At 50.0% G+C, this 19536-nt stretch overlaps 1 protein-coding gene across 1 annotated transcript in view; it reads left to right on the top strand.

The window, feature by feature from the left end:
• Phf2 (PHD finger protein 2) overlaps positions 1–4723 on the top strand; it is a 46430-nt gene extending 41707 nt beyond the window's left edge. Inside the window, exons 18-21 of the mRNA XM_033756469.1 lie at positions 562–657; positions 1196–1305; positions 2051–2444; positions 3209–4723. Coding sequence (XP_033612360.1) covers positions 562–657; positions 1196–1305; positions 2051–2444; positions 3209–3297 — 689 coding nt within the window. The 3' untranslated portion in view covers positions 3298–4723. The remainder of the gene's footprint in view (positions 1–561; positions 658–1195; positions 1306–2050; positions 2445–3208) is intronic.
• The last annotated feature ends 14813 nt before the right edge of the window (positions 4724–19536 follow it).

Here is a 19536-nt window from a genome sequence, read left to right as displayed (position 1 = left end):
TCCGCCGCTTCCAGAATCATGAGTCCTGGAGGCTCCTCACCATGCCTTAGGGGTTGGCGGACCATGAGCTGCCCATGTTGCTCTGTGGGGTTCCCTCTTCTGAGATGCACTGGGCAGGTCTGGGGTTTCTGGTGCACATCAGCTCTCTATTCATCATTCTCTCTATTTGGTAGCAGCGACTATTCATCCAACAGCCCTGGGAGCTGGACCCCCCTGGTGGGTTTGGGCCCCTACCTGCTCTGCCATAGCTGCCTCCAGTGTAGGGCCTCTGAGGTCTCAGGCTCCGTGAACAGCTGTTGTGATGACATCAGGAGAGGCAAGGGGCCTGTGACACCCAGGAGGCTGGGTGGACGCGGGTAGTGGTGTAGGAGCTCTTGTCTGGAGATTCCCAGGGTGTCTGTGCCTGCACACGGGGTGTTCTCATGGCAAGCAGCTCTGTGGTGTGGCAGGCCCAAAGGTGACCTTGGATCCGCCGGGCAACACGGTCTCCCAGCCACTCTGCTCCCTGCCCCAGTTGTGCCCAGGGGCTTAGGGGCCCTGCTGTCCTTTGTCTTCCTTCAGTCTACCCCTCCCTGGAGTCTGATGAGGACAACCCTGTCTTCAAATCCCGGTCGAAGAAGAGGAAAGGCTCTGATGACGCCCCCTACAGTCCCACAGGTAGTGTGGCAGCTGCCGGGGCATGACAGAGAGGGTTGTGTGCTTGTCTGTGTCCCCAGCCTCTGAGGACTCAGACCTGCCCTGTCCTATCCTGTGGGCTGGACAGCTTGTCTAGGGCTGAGGGCAGAAGTGCCTGCAGAAGTGTGGGAGGGCTCTGCTGTTGGCTCAGGACCCCTGGGGCCAGCCCCTCCTCCCCAGCATTCCTGCACTGGTGGTTCTGGGTGGGGGTGGTGGCACATCTTGGTATCCCGTGGCCGCCGTGCAGCGGCACCTGTCAGAGTGAGCAGTCGGGTGGGGTTTTGCTGTCTTCCACACACCCTCCCCCACATCCTAGCTTGCTGGGCCTCCTGGCCTTTGTTCTGTGGAAACTCTAGGGTGGCACTGACCCTTGGTGGCCATATTGTGACTGTGGCTTTCTACCCAGCACATGTACATGGTGCTCAAGGTGCCCCAGATCCAAGGACAGGCTGGGGTGGGAGTACCAGGAGGGGGCCCAGGCTGGCTCAGAGGCTGAGGGTCTGGCCCTTCTCTTCCACAGCAAGGGTCGGGCCATCAGTGCCAAGACAGGACAGGCCTGTGCGGGAGGGGACCAGAGTGGCCTCCATTGAGACCGGGCTGGCAGCCGCCGCGGCCAAGCTGTCCCAGCAGGTGAGGAGGGGCTCACTTGAGACAGGGCCCCATCACCCCACTAGGTTCAGATTCCCTGATGTCTCTGTCCCTTAACCCCAGTGTTCACACCACCTGGACTAGAGGATTGGGGATGTATGATCATGGAGCTGCCATTTCTTCTGGTTCCAAATTCCCAGTATGGGGTGGGAGCAGGATTGATAGCCTGGAACCTGCAGCCAAACAGGCACCTCCTGCTGAGGCCGGCTGTGTCCTGGTGTAGGAGGTGCCGGGGGGTCTCTGTGCCTCTCCCTGCAGGAGGACCCCTTCATTCCCAGCCTCTGGCACTTCTGGGCTGTCCTGGGGTGCAGAGATGGGACCTGTCGCCCCTAGCTCTGCTCGCCCAGTCTCATTGCCACCTGCAGCTCCTCCCTGCACTGGTCCCCTGAACCCAGCCATGAGGGGATGCCTACGGGGCCCTGGCACCACATCCTTGTATCAGAAGGTGGCCAAAGTTCCAGCCTGAGGTCTTTGATGCTCAGCACAGTGGGTTTGGTGCCCCTGCCCAGACAGGAAGTGTGATGAGGACTTCTGGTGGCTGGATGTGGGGTCCGGGGGGCCCTGTCTGCCCCCCTCCCAGCTGCATGGTTGAAGCCTCTTTGTTCCTGCAGTGTAGGTCTGAGCCTGGGGTGGCCTGCATCTGGCCACACTGGCTGCGCTGGCCCTCATGTCCCAAGGGGCACCTGAGCTGCCTTGACAGTAATGGGTATGCATGCTTTCTTCAAAGGAGGAGCAGAAGAGCAGGAAGAAAAAGAGCACCAAAAGGAAGCCTCCACCCACCACCGCCTCCCCCTCCGCCTCCACCTCCGCCTCCGCCTCCGCCTCCACCTCCGCCTCTGCTAGCACCACCTTGGTCTCCACCACGCCAACCTCCACCACCCCGGCCTCCACAACCCCGGCCTCCACCAGCACAGCAAGCAGCCAGGCCTCGCAGGAAAGCAGCTCGCCTGAGCCCCCACCTGAGTCGCACAGCAGCAGCCTGGCCGACCATGAGTACACGGCGGCCGGCGCCTTTGTGGGGGCCCAGGCTGGCCGCACTGCCCAGCCCATGGCCCCTGGAGTCTTTCTCACACAGAGGCGGCCCTCTGCATCGTCCCCCAACAACAACACTGCTGCCAAAGGTACCCCTGCCTTGCCTACCCCCTCCTGCGCCCCTGGGTGCCCCCAGACTCACAGACTGTCCTGTGAGAGAGGACAGCAGGGCATGAGGGGAGCAGGGACAGCAGATGCTGGGGTCTGAGTTAGTTCCCATCCGAGCATCTGGTCGGGCCCAGCCTGCACACTGAAAGAAATGGCCGCTGTTGAGATGGAGAGATCAGATCAATAGATCAGAAAATGGATCTCTGGTTATCGAGGCTCTCAGCTCGGGGGTCTGATGCGGGGTGAAGTTGTGGTCAGCCGTTCACCAGGGGCAGTACTGGAGGCCTCCTGAGTTGAGCCAGGCTGGTTGCAGGGTCACCAACCCCTCTGTGTGGGTTAGGGGTCACCACAGCCAGGCCCCGTGCTATGCCACTGTCTGTATCTCCTGCCACATGTTGGGGCTCCCAAGGCCTCATCTGCCTGCACCCCCAACCTGGACCCAGCTGGCAGGGGAAGGGGAAGCACCACGGTTGTTCTTGGCTTGAGATGGCCCCGTTCCCGGGGGCTGGGGCCCAGGGTGGCCTCACATCCTGGTAATGCCCTCTCTGCTCACCATGGCTGCCTGTGGCCACAGCAGCCTCTGCATTTGATGCTGTTGGGGCCAGTGCGCGGCCGCCAGGGCCTGTTCAGAGACGGCTCAGGGGTTGCAAGCTGCTCCCATGTCTGCCGGGACCCCCGCCCAGCACACTGCTCCCCTGTAGTAACACTCATCCTCCTCTTCTGTGTCCCCTCCCCACCCCCCTAGGAAAACGTACAAAAAAGGGCATGGCCACCGCCAAGCAGAGGCTTGGGAAGATTTTGAAAATTCATCGGAACGGAAAACTGCTCCTTTAAAGTTTGGAAAGCCAGGATCCTTCTGCTCTGCTCAGGACCCCCCGGAGCCCCGCTAAAACATCGCCCCCCGCAGGAGGGTGGCTAAAGCTGCCTCACCCAGGGAGGGCCTCGCCTCCTCCCAGCCATCACTCCCCCCAAACGAGCGTCTGTCCCTTGAGCAGGCGGAGCAAGCCTAGCGCGATGGTCCCTCGTTTTGAATATGGACATCCTTTCTCACGTTGCTTAGAGTGACCAGTTCCTGAAAAGCGGCCCTGCCAGTATGAGGACCATTCCAGTTTCAGGACGGCCTCCGGCCACCCCAGAGCATGGGTGTGATTTCAGGGCTTCTGCAGCTCTTCTGGGAGCATGAGTCCTTCGAGGAAGGTAGAGTGAGCCAATGCTCACTAGCCCCAGAGCCTGAGCTGGCCACAGGCTGGTAGCCTCCAGAGGCTTAAAAAAAGGCAAAGAACACAGAAAGCGTGAGGAAGAGCAAGCAGGATGTTTGTGGGAACCCTTCTGCTCTCTTCCCGAGAGCACTTGGCTGGCAAGGAGAGGTCTGCCCCAAGCTCCCGGTGGGAGGCGGCAGGCCAGATGGTGGTGTCACACCTTGATGTCCAGGGTCATTTCTTTGGGGCAGCTAGGACCAGGAGCTGGCTTGGTGTGCTGGTGGTGCGGGGGCCATTGCGGGGTCCCCAGGGAAGGACAAGGGCTCAGCCACCTCTTGGGGCCCGGGGGGCCCAGGCTAAGCCACGTGGTGGCGTCCAGTCTAGCTCTGCACTCGGAGAAGCACTTCTCGGCCTGTGGGTGGCCAGTGGCTCAAGGGCGCGGACAAGCACTTCTTGGTTCCGGTGTCAGCAGGAGGTGTCACGGGCGTGGGCTCTACCTACATGGTCGTCTGCCCACGACACGGAGGGGCTGGATTTGTTTCTCAGGCAATCCTGTATTTTAATTTTAGATGTACTTCCTGAAGCATATTTTTCATAGAATGTAGCTTGTAAATAGCTTTTTAAATGACTTCTTTTTTATAAGAGCAAAAGTATCTTTAGGAATTTCTTTCTATAGAGTCCTTCATTAACCTTTATACGAGTTTTTTGCTGACTCTAACGGACAGTTGGGTTCCAATGCTTTTTCCTTTTCCTTCTTTTCTTTTGTTGTTATTCTTACTCTTATTTTCCTTTTAGGAACTAAGGTATTGCCTGAAAAACAAGTGGCATCTGCGCAGCCTTATACTCTGTCTTCACAGAAGCAAATAGGACACAAAAGATCTATTTCAGACACATTTTGAAGACGAATCTTCAACTTTCATACCAGCTCTTTGTTTTCCTTCTTGTATGACGAGGGGGTTGGGGATACAGTTATTTTACTAGCACCTTGTGAAGTGTTTCTGTGTTTTGTGATGCCGTAATTTATTAATGTTTGTAGCTTTTTATATTTGTACATTTCTTATGAGCTTTGTTTATATACCCATTACCTGGATGTTCTGTCCACGCGGAGAGGCAGCTGGGTGGAGGCCTTACCCACTCCCGCTGCTGTGAGGAGGGATGCCATCCCTGGCCCGAGGCCGCAAAGGGGGAGTCTCCCGGGGCCCAGGCTTATTCGGAACTGGTGTTTTTAAAATCCCTTTGGCCTGTCCTTGTCGAGCATTTCTATAATCTAACCCGGGCAGCAAGCTGTTCTCTCTCTTTCTCTCCCTCTCCCTCTCTCTCTCTCTCTCTCTCTCTCTCTCCTCTTTTTAATTTTATTATTATTTTGGCAACATGTACATTTCTAACAAAGTTTATTGTGGCTATTAAAGTGTTTTATTTCCCAATTCATATTACTCTTGTATCGAGTCCATGAGGTCTAAGGCAACTTAGACCAAAGTTTTAAAAAAGTAAAAATATTTCAGGTTTTGTACAGAATCATGTCTGTGTCATTTCTACCTCCTGCGCTGCTCCTGCCGGTACCACAGTGAGGGTGGTGGGGCCCCCTGGACACCAGTGCAGGCCTGAGTTCCCGCCAGGCTGAGGCCACCAGCATTGCCTAGCGAAAGCCCCACACTGCACCCAAAGCTGCAGTACCCCGAGCTGGCTGGCGGGAGTGCGCACAGGGCATCCCGGGCTCTGCCACCGCAGCTCAGACTCCCAGGAGTACTGGACCATGTGTGATTTCCCACGGGCTCTGTGTACGGGCCCTGTCTCCAGGCATCCTCCTAACCGGCAGAAACAGCCCCATCGCAGGGACGAGGTGACCATCTGAGGTGCCTGGCAGTGAGGCCCAGGTCTGTCTGGGGGTGCACTTGTGGGGGTGACGACAGTGCTGACCACCCATGGAACAGCCCTGGGCGTGAGTGGGGTGCTCGGGCAGCGTGGGCTCAGATGAGAATCTGGGACTCCAACCACGCCCTGCTGAGCAGGTCTCTGGGAGGTCCCAGCCCCTCGTGCAGGAGGCCGTTCACTAGCTGAGGCAGTGAGGGAGGGCTGGCTCCCAGGAAAGGAGCCAGGGCCTGGGGAGTTGGCCAAGATTGCCACGCAGGTAGCTGAGTCAGGATAGAAGCTCCTATCCACATCCTAAACTCACTCGGAACAGATTCTGCACAGGACCCCTGGCCACAGCTGCAAGGTGACTGGCGGGTGAAATTCACTATCTGCCATTGGTCAGGCAGTGTGAAAAACTAGCACACTGGGACGTGGGCAAGTCCCCTCCTCACTGAGCTGTATTTTCTCAAGTCCCTGATGGCTGGCCCCGTCCTGAACCCTGTGGCTGAGCCCAGAAAGGGACCCCTTCCTGGCCTGAGGCTACAGGGTGGGGCCTGGGACCTAGCGCTGCCACCAGGTGGTGCCCTGGGCCCACACTGCAGCCTCAGTCTCTGCAGTCACAGCCCAGCCCCTAGCAGGAGGCTGTTGGCCTCCCAAGCACCCAGTCAGAAACTGCCCTGGGCTCCCTCACGGGTCCCTGTAGTCACTGAAGGACACGGCTCAGCTCTGGGCTTCTCTGCAGCCCCTTCAGGCCTTCCCTGGAGACCTCCTGTACTCTCCCCCTGGGCTGGACAGGTGAAGGATTGTCAGGTAGGTGGAGTCCTGGGCCCTGGATGAACTCCCAGAGACCATGCAGCATCTCCCAGGGCCTGGGCTCCATACTTTGACCCCCACCCCCACCCCCACCCTGTCAGCCTGTGTCACGTGACCTGGGTGGGTGATGGACCTCACTTCATGCCTGGTGGCCTGTGTATCTGTGGGCCTGGGAAGAGGGCCTCTGCCCTCAGCATGGGAAAGGCCCTTGGCCAGGTACTTCCTGGGTGTAAGGCTCTCCCCCTACCTTGCAGTCAGTGCAAACAGGCCCCTGCTGGCAAGGTTGGGAGAGTGAGGGCTACAGCACGGCAATACTCTGTGGGTCTTGCCCCTCCCTCCACAGGGCAGCCTGGGAGACTGCACAGGGGAAGCTGGAGCCCTTCCTTCATCCGGGCTCTATTACTCACCTCCAGAAGCCCCCACCCTGGTCCTCTGGAGCCTCTCTTTCACCCTTAGTGGGCACCTGAGGTCCAGGCCAGGATGGGGCTCCCCATGGTCCCTTAAAGCCGGAGAACCCAAACACAGCACTGTGGCTTCAGCAGGACGCATTCATAGCTCAGAGACCCTCCAGCCCCTCCAGGCCTATCCTGCGGGTCCCCTGGTGTCCCTACGTGTGACACTGAGGGGATCCAGGGTAGCCATCGGTGGGTGGGATCCAATGTTTCAGATTTCTCAGGCCTTTGTGGCAGGTGCTGTGTGTGCAGCTGGTCCTAGCCACCACCCTGCTGGCTGGGGACTCAGGGTGCAGGGCCGAGTCTGGAGCTCCTGCTTGGCATTAAGCTGACCTGCAGAGCCACCAGCTGCTTGGGCTTTGGTGCTGACCTCAGAGGTCTCCCACTGTTTGTTTCCGCAGCTGACCTCAGTTTCCTCAGCACATGGGAAACATCAAGCCACCTGGACTCATGCCCCAGCTCCACCTAGCTGCTCCTGGTGTTTCTGGGCACCAGCTATGGGGGCTCCTGTGGAGACACTGTCAGCCTTCACCAAGGTGACAGCCCCCGGAGGGGGGCATTGTCATCTGTCTTGAGGAGGAGGCTCCTGAGGCTTGGAGCAGGTGCTGGCTTCCCTCAGCAGAATGATACCCATTCTATCAGCACGGCCTGTGCTACAGGGCAGGTGCGGGTAGCCTGCTCTGATGGGGAGGGTAGCCTGTGGGACAGAAGGTGCTTTCTGAGGTGGCCCCAGACCCCAAACTGCTCAGACAGGACCTGTGGCTGGATCAGAAAGTGGGGCTGGAACCAACTCTGAGCAGGCCCACCCTGGGGATGGGGATGCAGTGGGCCCTAGGACCCCTAAACTTCAGAGGCAGAAAGACTGGTGGGTGGGCCACATGCAAGGGTCTCCCCCATGCCCTCACAATGTGCCCTCAGTCCCACTGTCTCAGGGCCCAGGTCCTCTGGCCCCTGCTGGACCCAGAGCCAGTATCTGAAATGTGTGGTTGGCAGAGTCCAATTGGGGAGGCTGTGAGGCAATTCCCAGAATAAACACAAGGGGGCAGGGCAGGGTCGTGAACAGGGCCCAACCTGCTGGAGGCTATTCAAAGCCTAGGCTGTCCTGGAGGGGATTTGGGCTTATGGATGCTGGGGGACAGTAAGCTGGGAAATAAAATTATAAGCCTACTGTGAGTGCTAGGAGGGAGACAGTGCAAATCAAATCAGCTTAGTCACCAACGCTCCAGAGCACTGGTTGCCTGCTGGTCACTTGGGTCCTTCTGAAGGAGCTCCATGAGGTCCTGTTTTACTCATGGGAAAACAGAAGCAGTGAATCTCACAGCTGGTAATGCTGGACTTAAGTGCAGATGAATCAGCTCCAGGAACCTTGAGGTTATTGAGAGAGACCCTCCTGGAGATGGTGGCCAGGAGAGCAGCTCCCAAGGCTTTCAGGAAGAGTAGCAATGCAAGTGCAAAGGCCCTGAGGTAGGGACAAGTGTGCCCTCTCTGAAGACAGCTGCAATGAGGGGCTGAGCCCCATGGAGGGGCTGCACTCAGAGCTTCTCTAAGGTGCATATCCATTACCCACCACATTCTAGCACTCTGTGCTCCTTGCCTGCTTCAGCTTGTACTGGGCGTGTTCCTGCCCAGACTCTTACAACCCTGAACAAGCAGCCAGATTTGCAGATTAGCAACCCTGAGGCAGGGTTTGAATGGACACATGGTAGCTGGGGTCTTACCCTCCTCATTCACGGTGTGGGAGGCAGAGTCGAGAGGGTTCGCTGACACAGGTCAGGAAGAAGAGGCTACCAATGTGAAGATCCAAGCTGTGTCCCAGGCCTCCCAAGAGAAGCCCCTTAGTAACAATCCCAGTGAGAAGGCTGGAGACAGGGATGTCCTAGTCTCCTGTCAGTGCGGTCACATTTCCCGAGTGCCTGCTGCATTTTCTCAAGTGCCAGCTTTCACATGGCTGCCTGACCTCTTCCCACACTCCCTAAAGCAGGGCCCTCAAAGGGACCAGGGCCGGTCCCTGGCTGGGTGTGTCTGAGCCAGTCTGGACTGGAAAGCCTCCCAGAGGACGGCAGCCGAGCAGAGTGGGCCCTGAGGCACTCAGGGCAGAGTGTTTGGTAAGGAGAACATCTTGAGCAAAGGCCCAGGGGTAAGAGGAGCTTGCTGAGGAAGAGCTGGGAGGCAGTGGGTATGAAGAAAGGGGGTTGAGAGCTGGTGAAGCCAAAGTTAGCAGTTGTCCTCTTGGGCCCTTGGCAAGCCCTCACCCTGCTGGGCTGTGTGGCTCAACAATGGCCTCTGCTTTGTGGTCTGCAGTGAGCTCGAGGGTCATGACCTCACACAGAAGAGCTCCAGGGCCACCTCCTCTGAGCACTGACACCCCCCTCCCAGCCTCCTCTACTCTGGACACCTGACGTGGCTCGCTGTGTGACCATGGGCAGGTCGCATTCCCTCTCTGGGCCCTTTCTTCCATTTGCCTTCCTGATGGCGAGACATCTCCTCCCAGAGTGCCCCTCTCCCCTCATTTTGTCCTCTTGGTCTTGTAAAAGGCCTTGAACCCTACAGCAGGACACAGCCGGCTTCAGGTGGCCGGGGCGGCCTCAGGAGTGTCTGCGGGTGGCCACGCTGCATGCTGGGTGGGTGCTGCACCCGGGGCTTCCAGGCTGCAGGACCCAGGCTGGGCTTGAGCCCAAGAGGTCAGACCCCTCCTGGGGTGTCTGGCTGGGTCAATGTTTAATGAAACATTTACTCATTTCCGGTTTTCAGTTTCCTTTTTATAATTTAGGCACGAATCCTTTTTATTTTTCAACGACTCCCAGTTTTCTGTCCCCAGAGCCAGGAGAATGGGGCCGGGGGCAGAGGGGTGACCATGGCGGGGCCGGCGGGCTCGGCCATCCTCAGCAGCCTGACAAATGGCCTCCAGTAAAGCCCTGGCTCCCTCTCGGGCCGCCCACCTCCCAGCTTGAGTCGAGCCGGCCGCTCATCCAAACAAGCCAGGGATGCCACCTCGGCAGAAAAATGATGCTTTTCCATTAACATCTGACACGGATTTACAGGCCCCAAACAGACGAGCGTGCGTGTAAACACCCGGCCCCAGCTGGGCCCTCGCCCGGCCTCAAAGCAGGATCCTAGTCATTAATTGTCCACACGCTGGCCCAGCCGCACTCTGGGCCTTAGAATTGCAAAACTGGACTCTCTCCTCACCCCCTGCAAACCGGGTTGCCCAACCGCGCTGCAGCCAGGGGGCTGGTGGGAAAAGGAGAGAGGGTAGGAGGGAAGGGAGGGTGCATCCCATTCCTGGTGTGCTGTCGAGGTGGAGCCCTCCCACGCTTCCCTCCCCAACGGAGTGGCCCTGGAACTTAACCTCCTCCCTCTAGAATGGGCCAAGCCGTTGGCCTCCTGGTGCAGTGCTGAGATCCAGGTGCCTGGCGCAGTACTGAGAATGCACCTGCTGGGCCTGAGCGCCACCCCCCACCAACCACCCGGTAACAGCTTCTTTGCAATGACTTCCTGGGGCTGCCTGCCTGGCTCAGACTCACAGCACCCCACAGAGCCCTCTCTGTCTCGCCCACGGAGGAGACAGTGTCTTCACCCTGCCCCTTCTGTCGCTTTGGTTGATTTGGAAGTGCGTAGGCCACCTTCAGGTCAGTGCACCTGACTTTTTATGCCCAAGAGGGTGATTCTTCCCTTGACCTGTCGTGTATGCTCCAGTTTGGAAATCCTACGGAAACTGCTGATTCCGGTAGCAGGCCTGCGAAGGCAGCTATGTTTCCTTCTTTCTTGGATTCTTTCCTTCTGTAGTTACGAGAATTGCACATCTGGCCTCTGGGGGGCGATCAGGTCTCTGTTCCTTCTGCTGGGGGGCGGGAACTCCACGGGCTGTGACTTGGGGACAGTCATGTTTACCAGGGCGCCACCAGGATTACAGAGATAAACCACAGCGGCTCAGGGCTCAGCACTGTTCACGGGAGGACCCACGCAGTGTTTCCTGGGATTCTTGAACCGGCTGGAAAAAGCTAAGGACTTCACCTTTCATCTGGGGAGAACACTGCAGCACTTCCTTCCTTTCCACCCCGTACCCCTCCCTCATAGCTCACACTACGTGTAGCAGTGTAGGGAGCCTTCTGAGCTCAGCCCCAGAGCATCCAGAAGTCTGTGGTAACAGACATCAAGCGAGACTTGTTTTCCTATGGCTGGTGGGTGATTCCTGGGGCTCAAGTTGATTCTGTGGCTGATCTGTGGCCCTGTGAGACTAGGTCTGGGGCTTCTGTGAGGAGGTGACATGGGGCTTGAGGCAGGGTGGGTGAGGAATTTCTGGGAATTTTATCTTTTTGTGTCAATTTGGTATTTCTTGGGTTTTTTTTGTTTTGTTGGTTTTTTTTTTTTTTGGTACTGGGGATTGAACTTGGGTCCTTATGCTTGCTTGCAAGGCAGGCCACCGAACTGCTGAGCTAAATCCCTGCCCCTCGATTTGGTATTTCTATGCTATAAAATCAGTTCCATTTCATTTTCAGGACTGTATTCCCATCAGATCCCCTGTGTTTTCCTTAGATGAATGTGAAGCATCTTTCTTTCTTCCTTTCTTCCTTTCTTTCTTTGTCTTTCCACAGGATCTTGCTAAGTAGTTCAGCTGTCTTTGGATACCCAGTGATCTTCCTGCCTCAGCCTCCTGAGTGCTGGGATTACCATTGCCACCATGCCTGGTTTTCTGAAGTATTTCTGAAGGCTGCAGATGGGCCTTTGGCTGCAACTACACTGCCACCCTCTGAGAGGCACCAGACCAGCTCTCCAGGACCCAGACACTGGCCTTGGCCTGCTCTCTCCTTTGTCCCCTTTTGCTTTCTCCAAATCCAGCTTTGAAAGCCCATCTGTTCTGCTCGTCTTCCAGTCACTATGGCTGCCCACTCACTGCCTGTCAGATCTAGCTATTCTGGCTCTTCCTTTCTCTCCTGTCCCAACTCTCACAGCCCCAGCAGGGCAGGGCATCCCGGGGTGGTCAGGCTGACCTCCCAGGGCCTGTTTTGCCCCTGGAGACAGTCTTCACACCTGGCCCTGGTAAGAAGCGGGGATCCTGCCCTTTCCACCTTGGCTGAGGGAACCCTGAGGAGGAAGAGGTTGAAGGGTGCTGGTTGAGGGGACTTTTAGAAGAGGAGCTACCGCAGCGTATCTAAGGGACTGCGGCCTGATAGGTAAGGGGATGTAAGAGGAATGAGGCTCCTAACAGAAGGTTCTGTGCGTGCACAGGCCAGGGGCAGGAGCGAGGACAGAGGGCTTGGGGAGTGGGCTGCTGGAGGACCTGGGAAAGGAGGGGTGCAAACGTGAGAACAGCTGAGACAGCTTGGTGGCCCTGCTGGGGTTATCACATGGCCTCCTGAGAGGCCCAGGGATTCACAGCCTGAGGGTGCACAGGCAGGTGCTGGTGAGGAGGTGGACCAGGCTGCTCCTACCAGAGGTGGGCTGGACTGCAGAGGGAGGGCTCAGGATTCCCCAGCCCAGTCCAGGGAGTAGCTACTGTCCTCAAGCCCACATTCCCCTGAGTCTGATGCCCCAGGCACACCATGAGCTTGGCTGGGCTCAGCAGGCTGCCGTCTGGCTCCCTGGGCAGCCCTGGGAGGGATCTGGAAGGAAGCCCCTGGGCTACAGTTCTCAGGCTCAGGTGCAAACAAAGCCCAGGAGAAGCTCTGGGACCGTTGGCTTTTTTCGTTAGCCCACAAGCCTGGCAGTACTGAGTTCTGAACTTTAAGTTTTATAAATCTTTATTACTTAAATTTAAAATTCAGATAGTCACATGTAAAATTCAGTGAAACAGAAAAGCCACAGAGAAAATCAAGAACCCCAAAATGTGATACTTAGAGATGATCAACAAAGGTGATAAATCTCTAGCTAGATGGCCAAAGATAAAATAGAGAAGATGCAAATTGGAGTATCACAATTAGAAGAGTGGTCATTGCTGAAGAACTCCACATGAACTAAGACACACGCAGTTAGATTTTGAAAAACTATTCATAAAGAAAAGATCTTTTATTTATTTTATTTATTTATTTATTTTTTTGAGACAGGGTGTCACTATGTAGCACAGGCTGACCTTGTACTTACTGTATAGCCTAGGCTGGCCTTGAACTCATGGCGATTCTCCTGCCTCAGCTCCCAAGTGCTGGAATTTCAGGCATGCATCCCCAAGGCTGCCTGAAAAGATCTTTTTAAAAAGTCAGGAACAACCAGTTTCACTGACAGCAGATTCCTCATCTGACCACGGAGTTCCGATGAAAGTAGTCCAACAATTTTCAAGTGCTGAAAGAAAAGAACTGTTCACCCCAATCCTGTATCTAACAAAATTACACTTCGTGACTAAAGGGGAAGTCAGGTGATTGAACAGAGCATTTATTGCCAGCATGATTAAAAAAAAAAAAAGTTACAGAAGGCTCCATGACAAAAAGAAAATAATAACATAAGAAGACCTGGACCCTCAGAAAAGAAAGAACAACAGAACAGATACAATTACAAGTAAATGGGCTAGGTAAAAATAGAAATAAAAGAGAAGTAAACTCTTCACCATGATAGTTTCTTTAATTGCACATGTGGTTGAAACAAAACCAATAGCACCTTCAGATATGATACATATTTTTTCTAGAGGGAATTATTAAGTACATTATATTTGGAAAGCTGCGACTAAAGAGAAAGCCTAAGTGGAAGAAGGTTTCTATACATTACTCAAATTGGTTAAACACCTGCTCCTCCAGGCTGTGATTAATGGGTGTAGATGGCTATATTGGCAGCAAGCACTGAGCGGACTGCACAGAGGTAAGACTGCAAATTATAATAAACAAATACAAACAGGATTCTCAAAAAGTTTCACACTAACTGGCAGCAAGACAAGAAAGAAGAAATAGAAGAAAAAAAAAGTCAAATTAGAATTTAGATTACTAGGCACAAAGACGGACATAAGAAAATGACAAAAGCATCATTCCATCATGAAGATATAGTAATTCTAAGTGTCAGTGCACTAAACAACATAGCTTCAAAGTATGTGTGGAAAAAATAAAAAAAAAAGAAAGATAAGGAAAGAACCAATAGAGATAATAATGAGATGGCAGACTTGAGCTCTAACATGTCAAAATTTGCCTTAAGTGTGCATAATATAAACACATCAACTAATAGAAACCAACAATGTGGATAAAAATGTTCTAACTACAGATTAGCCTCAAGAAATTCACTTCAAGCAGGACATAGATAGGTTGAAAATAAAAGCACAGAAAGAGATGTATGCATTGTAAGCATTCACTTAAAAAGAATAATTGCCTGTACTAATATAACATAAGGTAGAATTTAGATTAGTGTAACATAAAGTCAAATTAGAATTTAGATTACTAGGCACAAAGAGGGACATAAGAAAACGACAAAAGCATCATTCCATCATGAAGATATAGTAATTCTAAGTGTCAGTGCACTAAACAACATAGCTTCAAAGTATGTGTGAAAAAAATCAATCAAGCTAAAGGAAGAAACAAATCTACAATTATGTCTAGGATGTCAACATCTGACTCTCAAAATATGGATCTCCCCACCATGTAACAGTAGAAGGCACATCTTTTTTAATAGCCATGGGACGATTAACAGAATGATTACACTCTGAGGTCATAAACCAAATCTTAACAGATTTTTTACAAATGGAAAATTACACATAGAATGTTCTCTGACCCTATTGATTTAACTTAGAAATTCTACAGTCAAGTCAAAAGCATCATCTCCAAACAGTTGGAAAGTAAACAGCACATTTCTAAATAATCTGCAGGGCAAAAAAGGTCTCAAAGAAAATTCAACAATAAATGGAATCAAACAAAATAAAAAACGATTATTAAAAATTTTGAGATTCAGGAAAAAAACACTCTGGAGGAGAAATTTGTAGCACTAAATGCTTGAGTTAGAAATGGGAAAAAGGTGTCAAGTCGATAATATATATTCAATTCAAATTTATATGCTGAAATCCTAATCCGTAATGTGGTGGCGTTAGGAGGTGGGTCCTTCAGCAAGTGATGAGGTTAGGACTGTGGAGCTGTCATGAAGGGACTCACCCCATTAATGGACCTTATAAAAGAATCTACGGGGAGTTAGTTCTCCTACTTTCTATCATGGGAGGGAACGATGAGAAATCAGTCTATGAACCAGGGAGCAGGCTCTCACGATACAACAAATCTACCTTGTCTTGGATTTCTGAAATTGTGAGAAATAAATATTTTTACAACCGTTTAGTTCATAGTATTTTTGTTACAGCAGCCCTGACAGATTAAGACAATGTTCAGACTTTAAGAAATCGGAAAAAGAAGAAGAAAATGTGTCCAAAAACAATCAGAAGGGAGGAATAATAGTAATAAGAGCAGAATCTATGAAATTAAAGAATAATTCAGAAAATCAATAAAAAATCATTAAGTTGTTAATCTTTTAGCAAAATTAATACAGAGAGAAGACCCAAATCACCAATGTCAAGAGTGGAGAATGGAATCTTACAAGAGACTCTGTAGCTGTGTAAATTAATAAGAGAATCCTGTAAAATAAATTTATACTCATAAATTAGACAATTTAGAAGAAATAGATAAATTCTTTAAACACCACAAGTAACTAAAATTTAACCAATATGAATGAGGCAAATGGAATAGTTATGTATAACTATTAAAATAAGCTGAACTGGTCATTTAAATCTTCTAAGAAAGAAATCCTCAAACCAATCTGATTTCATTGGAAAAAGTCTAGCAAAGGGATTAGCATCATTTCTACATCATCTCTTTTAGAAAATAGAAGAGGAAGGAACACTTTCTAATTTATTTCACAAGGCCAGTATTACACTGATCCCAATACCAGCCAACAGCAGCAGTACAAGAAAAAAATAATTATAAACCAATTTTTTTTTTGTACTGGAGATCGAACTCAGGACCTCATGCTTGCCAGGCAGGAGCTGTGTGCCATTGAGCTAAATCCCCAGCACAGACAATGTTTTTTATGAACCTAAGACCTTAACACTCAACAAAATATGAGTAAATCCAATCCAGCAGTATAAAATAACAACAAAAATTATACATAATATGACAGGGAATGTAGTTCAGTGGTAAAACGCATGAGGCTCTGGGCTTGATTGCTTAGCACCAGCACCCTGCCCCCCACCCCATTACGTATTATTCTGGTTAACTTAACTGTCAATTTGACTGGATTAAGAAACTCCCAGAGAGGCGATTGGACTGTGAGGGCGCTAACCTCATTAATGGGATAACCTGGTGATGAGTTCAGAGCTGAATGGCTGGTGTGAGGTAGGGCCTGGTTGGAGGAAGTAGGTCATGAGGTTGACCTTGGAGCCAACATCTTGTCCCTGGCCCCTTCCTCTTGGCTCTTTCTCTAATCTCGTTTCCCTGATGCCATGACAGGCTTAGCTTTCCTTTACCACACTCTTCAACTGTGATATTTCTGCCTTGTGGTAGTAGATCATGGATGAAATCCTCTCAAAAAGTCCTCCCTCCTTTAATTTGCAGGTGTCAGGTATTTTCCCAGCAATGGAAAGCTGATTCATATATGTACAATGACCAAGTGGGATGTACCCTAGGAATGCAAGTTTCATTAACTGTTTTGTTTGTTTGTTTGCTTGTTTTTTTTTGTACTGGGGCTCAAACTCAAGACCTTGCATCTGCAAGGCAGGCACGGTGCCACTGAGCTAAATCATTATCCCAAGTTTCATTAAATATTTTGAAACCAATCAGTACAGGACATCATACCAACCGGATTATATTAATTGATTAAGAAAAAGTTTTTGAAACTTCTAGACTTAATTGACAGATTCAGTAATCTGGATACAAGGTGAATACCCAAAAATCAATAGCCTTCTTATACACAAATAACAGACTCACGGAGAGAGAAATAAGGGAAAAAATTCCTTTTACAATAGCATCCAAAAAAATGAAGCATCGAGGAATCAATCTAACAAAAGAAGCAAAAGATCTCTACACTGAAAACTACAGCACTCTGAAAAAAGAAATTGAAAAAGATATACAAAAATGGAAAGATATCCCCTGCTCCTGGGTAGGAAGAATCAACATAGTGAAAATGGCCATACTACCAAAACTGCTATATACATTCAATGCAATGCCAATTGAAATTCCAACACTATATTTCACAGAACTAGAAAAAAGAATCCAAAAATTCATTTGGAACCATAAGAGACCTAGAATAGCAAAAGCCATTTTAGGCAACAGTCACATGGCACCAGGTGTAACAATTCCCAATTTGAAACTATACTACAAAGCCACTGTGATAAAAACAGCATGGTACTGGCAAAGAAATAGGCCTGAGGATCAATGGAACAGACTGGAAGACACAAAAACAAATGCAGATGTACTCAGCTACCTCATCTTCGACAAAGGAGCTCACCATCCTCAGTGGAGGAAAGATAGCCTCTTTAATAAATGGTGTTGGAAAAACTGGATATCAACCTGCCACAGATTAAAATTAGACCCTTATCTTTCGCCATGCACTAAATTAAAATCCAAATGGATTAAAGATCTAAATATTAAAACAGAAACATTAAACTTGCTGGAAAGTAAGTTAGGCAGAACTCTGGAAGACATTGGTATAGGAAAAGACTTTATGAACAAATCCTCAGTAGCACGGGAACTAGCAGAAAGAATCAACAACTGGGATCTCATCTTACTAAAAAGCTTCTGTACTTCAAAAGAAACCATTAGCAGAACTAAGAGACAATCTACAATGTGGGAAAAAATTTTTACCAGCTGTACCTCAGACAAAGGACTATTATCAAGGATATATAAAGAACTCAAAACAATCAGTCCCCCCAAATATAAAGACCCGATCCAAAATTGGCATCCAAAATGAACAGACATTTCTCAGACAAAAAAGTAAAAGCAGCAAGAAAAATATTTGAAAAAATGTTCCACATCACTGGTCATTCGAGAGATGCAGATGAAAACAACACTGAGATTCCACCTCACCCCACAAAGAATGGCTGCTATCAAGAAATCACACAATAACAAATGTTGGCGGGGTTGTGGGGAGAAAGGAACCCTCCTCCATTGTTGGTGGGAGTGCAGACTAGTGCAACCACTATGGAAATCAATATGGAGATACCTCAAAGAGCTTGGACTGGAGGTTCCATTTGACCCAGCCATCCCTCTGCTGGGTATCTTTCCAAAAGAACTAAAAGAATCATATCACAGAGAAGTATGTGCACCCATGTTTATAGCGGCACAGTTTGTAATAGCTAAATCTTGGAAACAGCCCATTTGCCCATCCGTTGGAAACTGGATAAAGAAGATGTGGTTTTTCTATAAAATGGAATATTACTCAGCCATAAAGAATGAGAAAATAGATTCATTCATAGGAAAATGGATACATATTGAAGATATACTCCTAAGTGAAATAAATAAGGCACACATGTGTAAATACCGAATAGTTTCCCTGGTGTGAATAATATGCAATAAAACATAAGATCCTAACAAGATTACTGTCATTTAGAAATGAGAAGAAAGGAACTAAAAGTGTAGGGAAGGTGGGATGGGTAGGGGAAGGGTAATAAGGGAAAAGAAAAAAATGTGAGATAATGAAAAGATGAAAATAATGTGTTTGAAGATGGGGAGGGGAGGAGGGGGTGAAGGGAGGGTAGGGGTAAGGGGAAAAAATGAGAATCAAGACTTGTCACGTAGAGGTACAAGATCCCAACAATGAATGTAACTGTACTGTATCCCTAAAATGTACCAATAAACTCAATTAAAGCTGAAAAGAAATGAAGAAAAAGTTTTTGACAAAATCGAAACAATTGGGCTGGGGAGTCTAGCTCAGTGGTGCCACCATCTCCCTCACAAGCAGAAGGTCCTGGGTTTGATTCCTGGTACCCTCCAAAACAAAAATAATCATAAAAAGAAAGACTTCTGCAAACTAGAGCAGAAAGAACTCCCTTGATTTGCTAAAAACCACGTGTTAAAAGACTAAAATTGCCATCATCCTTTATGGTAAAGCCCTGAATACTTTCCTTTTGAGTCTAGGAACAAGGAAAAGAGTTTTGCATCACCACTATTACACATGGTACTGGATATTCTAGCTGCTGTGATGAAGGAAGAGAGAAAAAAGGCATAGGGAAATGAAGAAATGAAACGGTTTCTATTTGTAGGTGACACGGTTGTATAAAAAATCCACAGGAAATTAAAAAACTACCCACACAAACCCCAAACCTGTCAGAAGTAGTGAGTTCAGCAAGGCTGCGGAGTAAAAGATCAACATACAAAAGTCAATTGTGTTTCTATGTACTAACAATGAGCATCTGAAAATTGAAACTAAAACGACAATACCAATGTTATAGTTTGTATCAAGAGTAACCCCCACAACTCTTATGAGGGGCTTGTGAAAGGTGATAGATTTGCCGTTAGGAGGTGCAGCCTATGCGGTCAATTACCTTGCTGGTTGCAAGGCTGGGGATGGACCTGGAGGGATGTATCTCCCTCCCTGGCTCCTCTCTTCTCTCTCTGCTTCCTAACTGCCATGACATGAGCAGCTTCTGTCATGCCACCCTGCCTTGGAACCATATGATTATGGACTTTGTGAGCCAAAATAAACTCTTCCCTTTCATTGAGTATTGTGTCTCAGTGATGAGGCAAGTGACTAAGACAATTTACAGTCACTTAAAGGAAAATTAAATACTAATTTGTAGGTGTACAAATGTAATGAAAGATGTATGGGGTCTAAAAAGCTGACAATCACAAAATGTTGATGAAACAAATCAA

Source organism: Fukomys damarensis, unplaced genomic scaffold (assembly GCF_012274545.1).
Source record: "Fukomys damarensis isolate Sample0158 unplaced genomic scaffold, DMR_v1.0_HiC HiC_scaffold_27, whole genome shotgun sequence".
NCBI classification, from domain to species: Eukaryota; Metazoa; Chordata; class Mammalia; order Rodentia; family Bathyergidae; genus Fukomys; species Fukomys damarensis.
The sequence above is the reverse complement of the archived record's forward strand: the minus strand, read 5'-3'. Positions and strand labels throughout refer to the sequence as shown.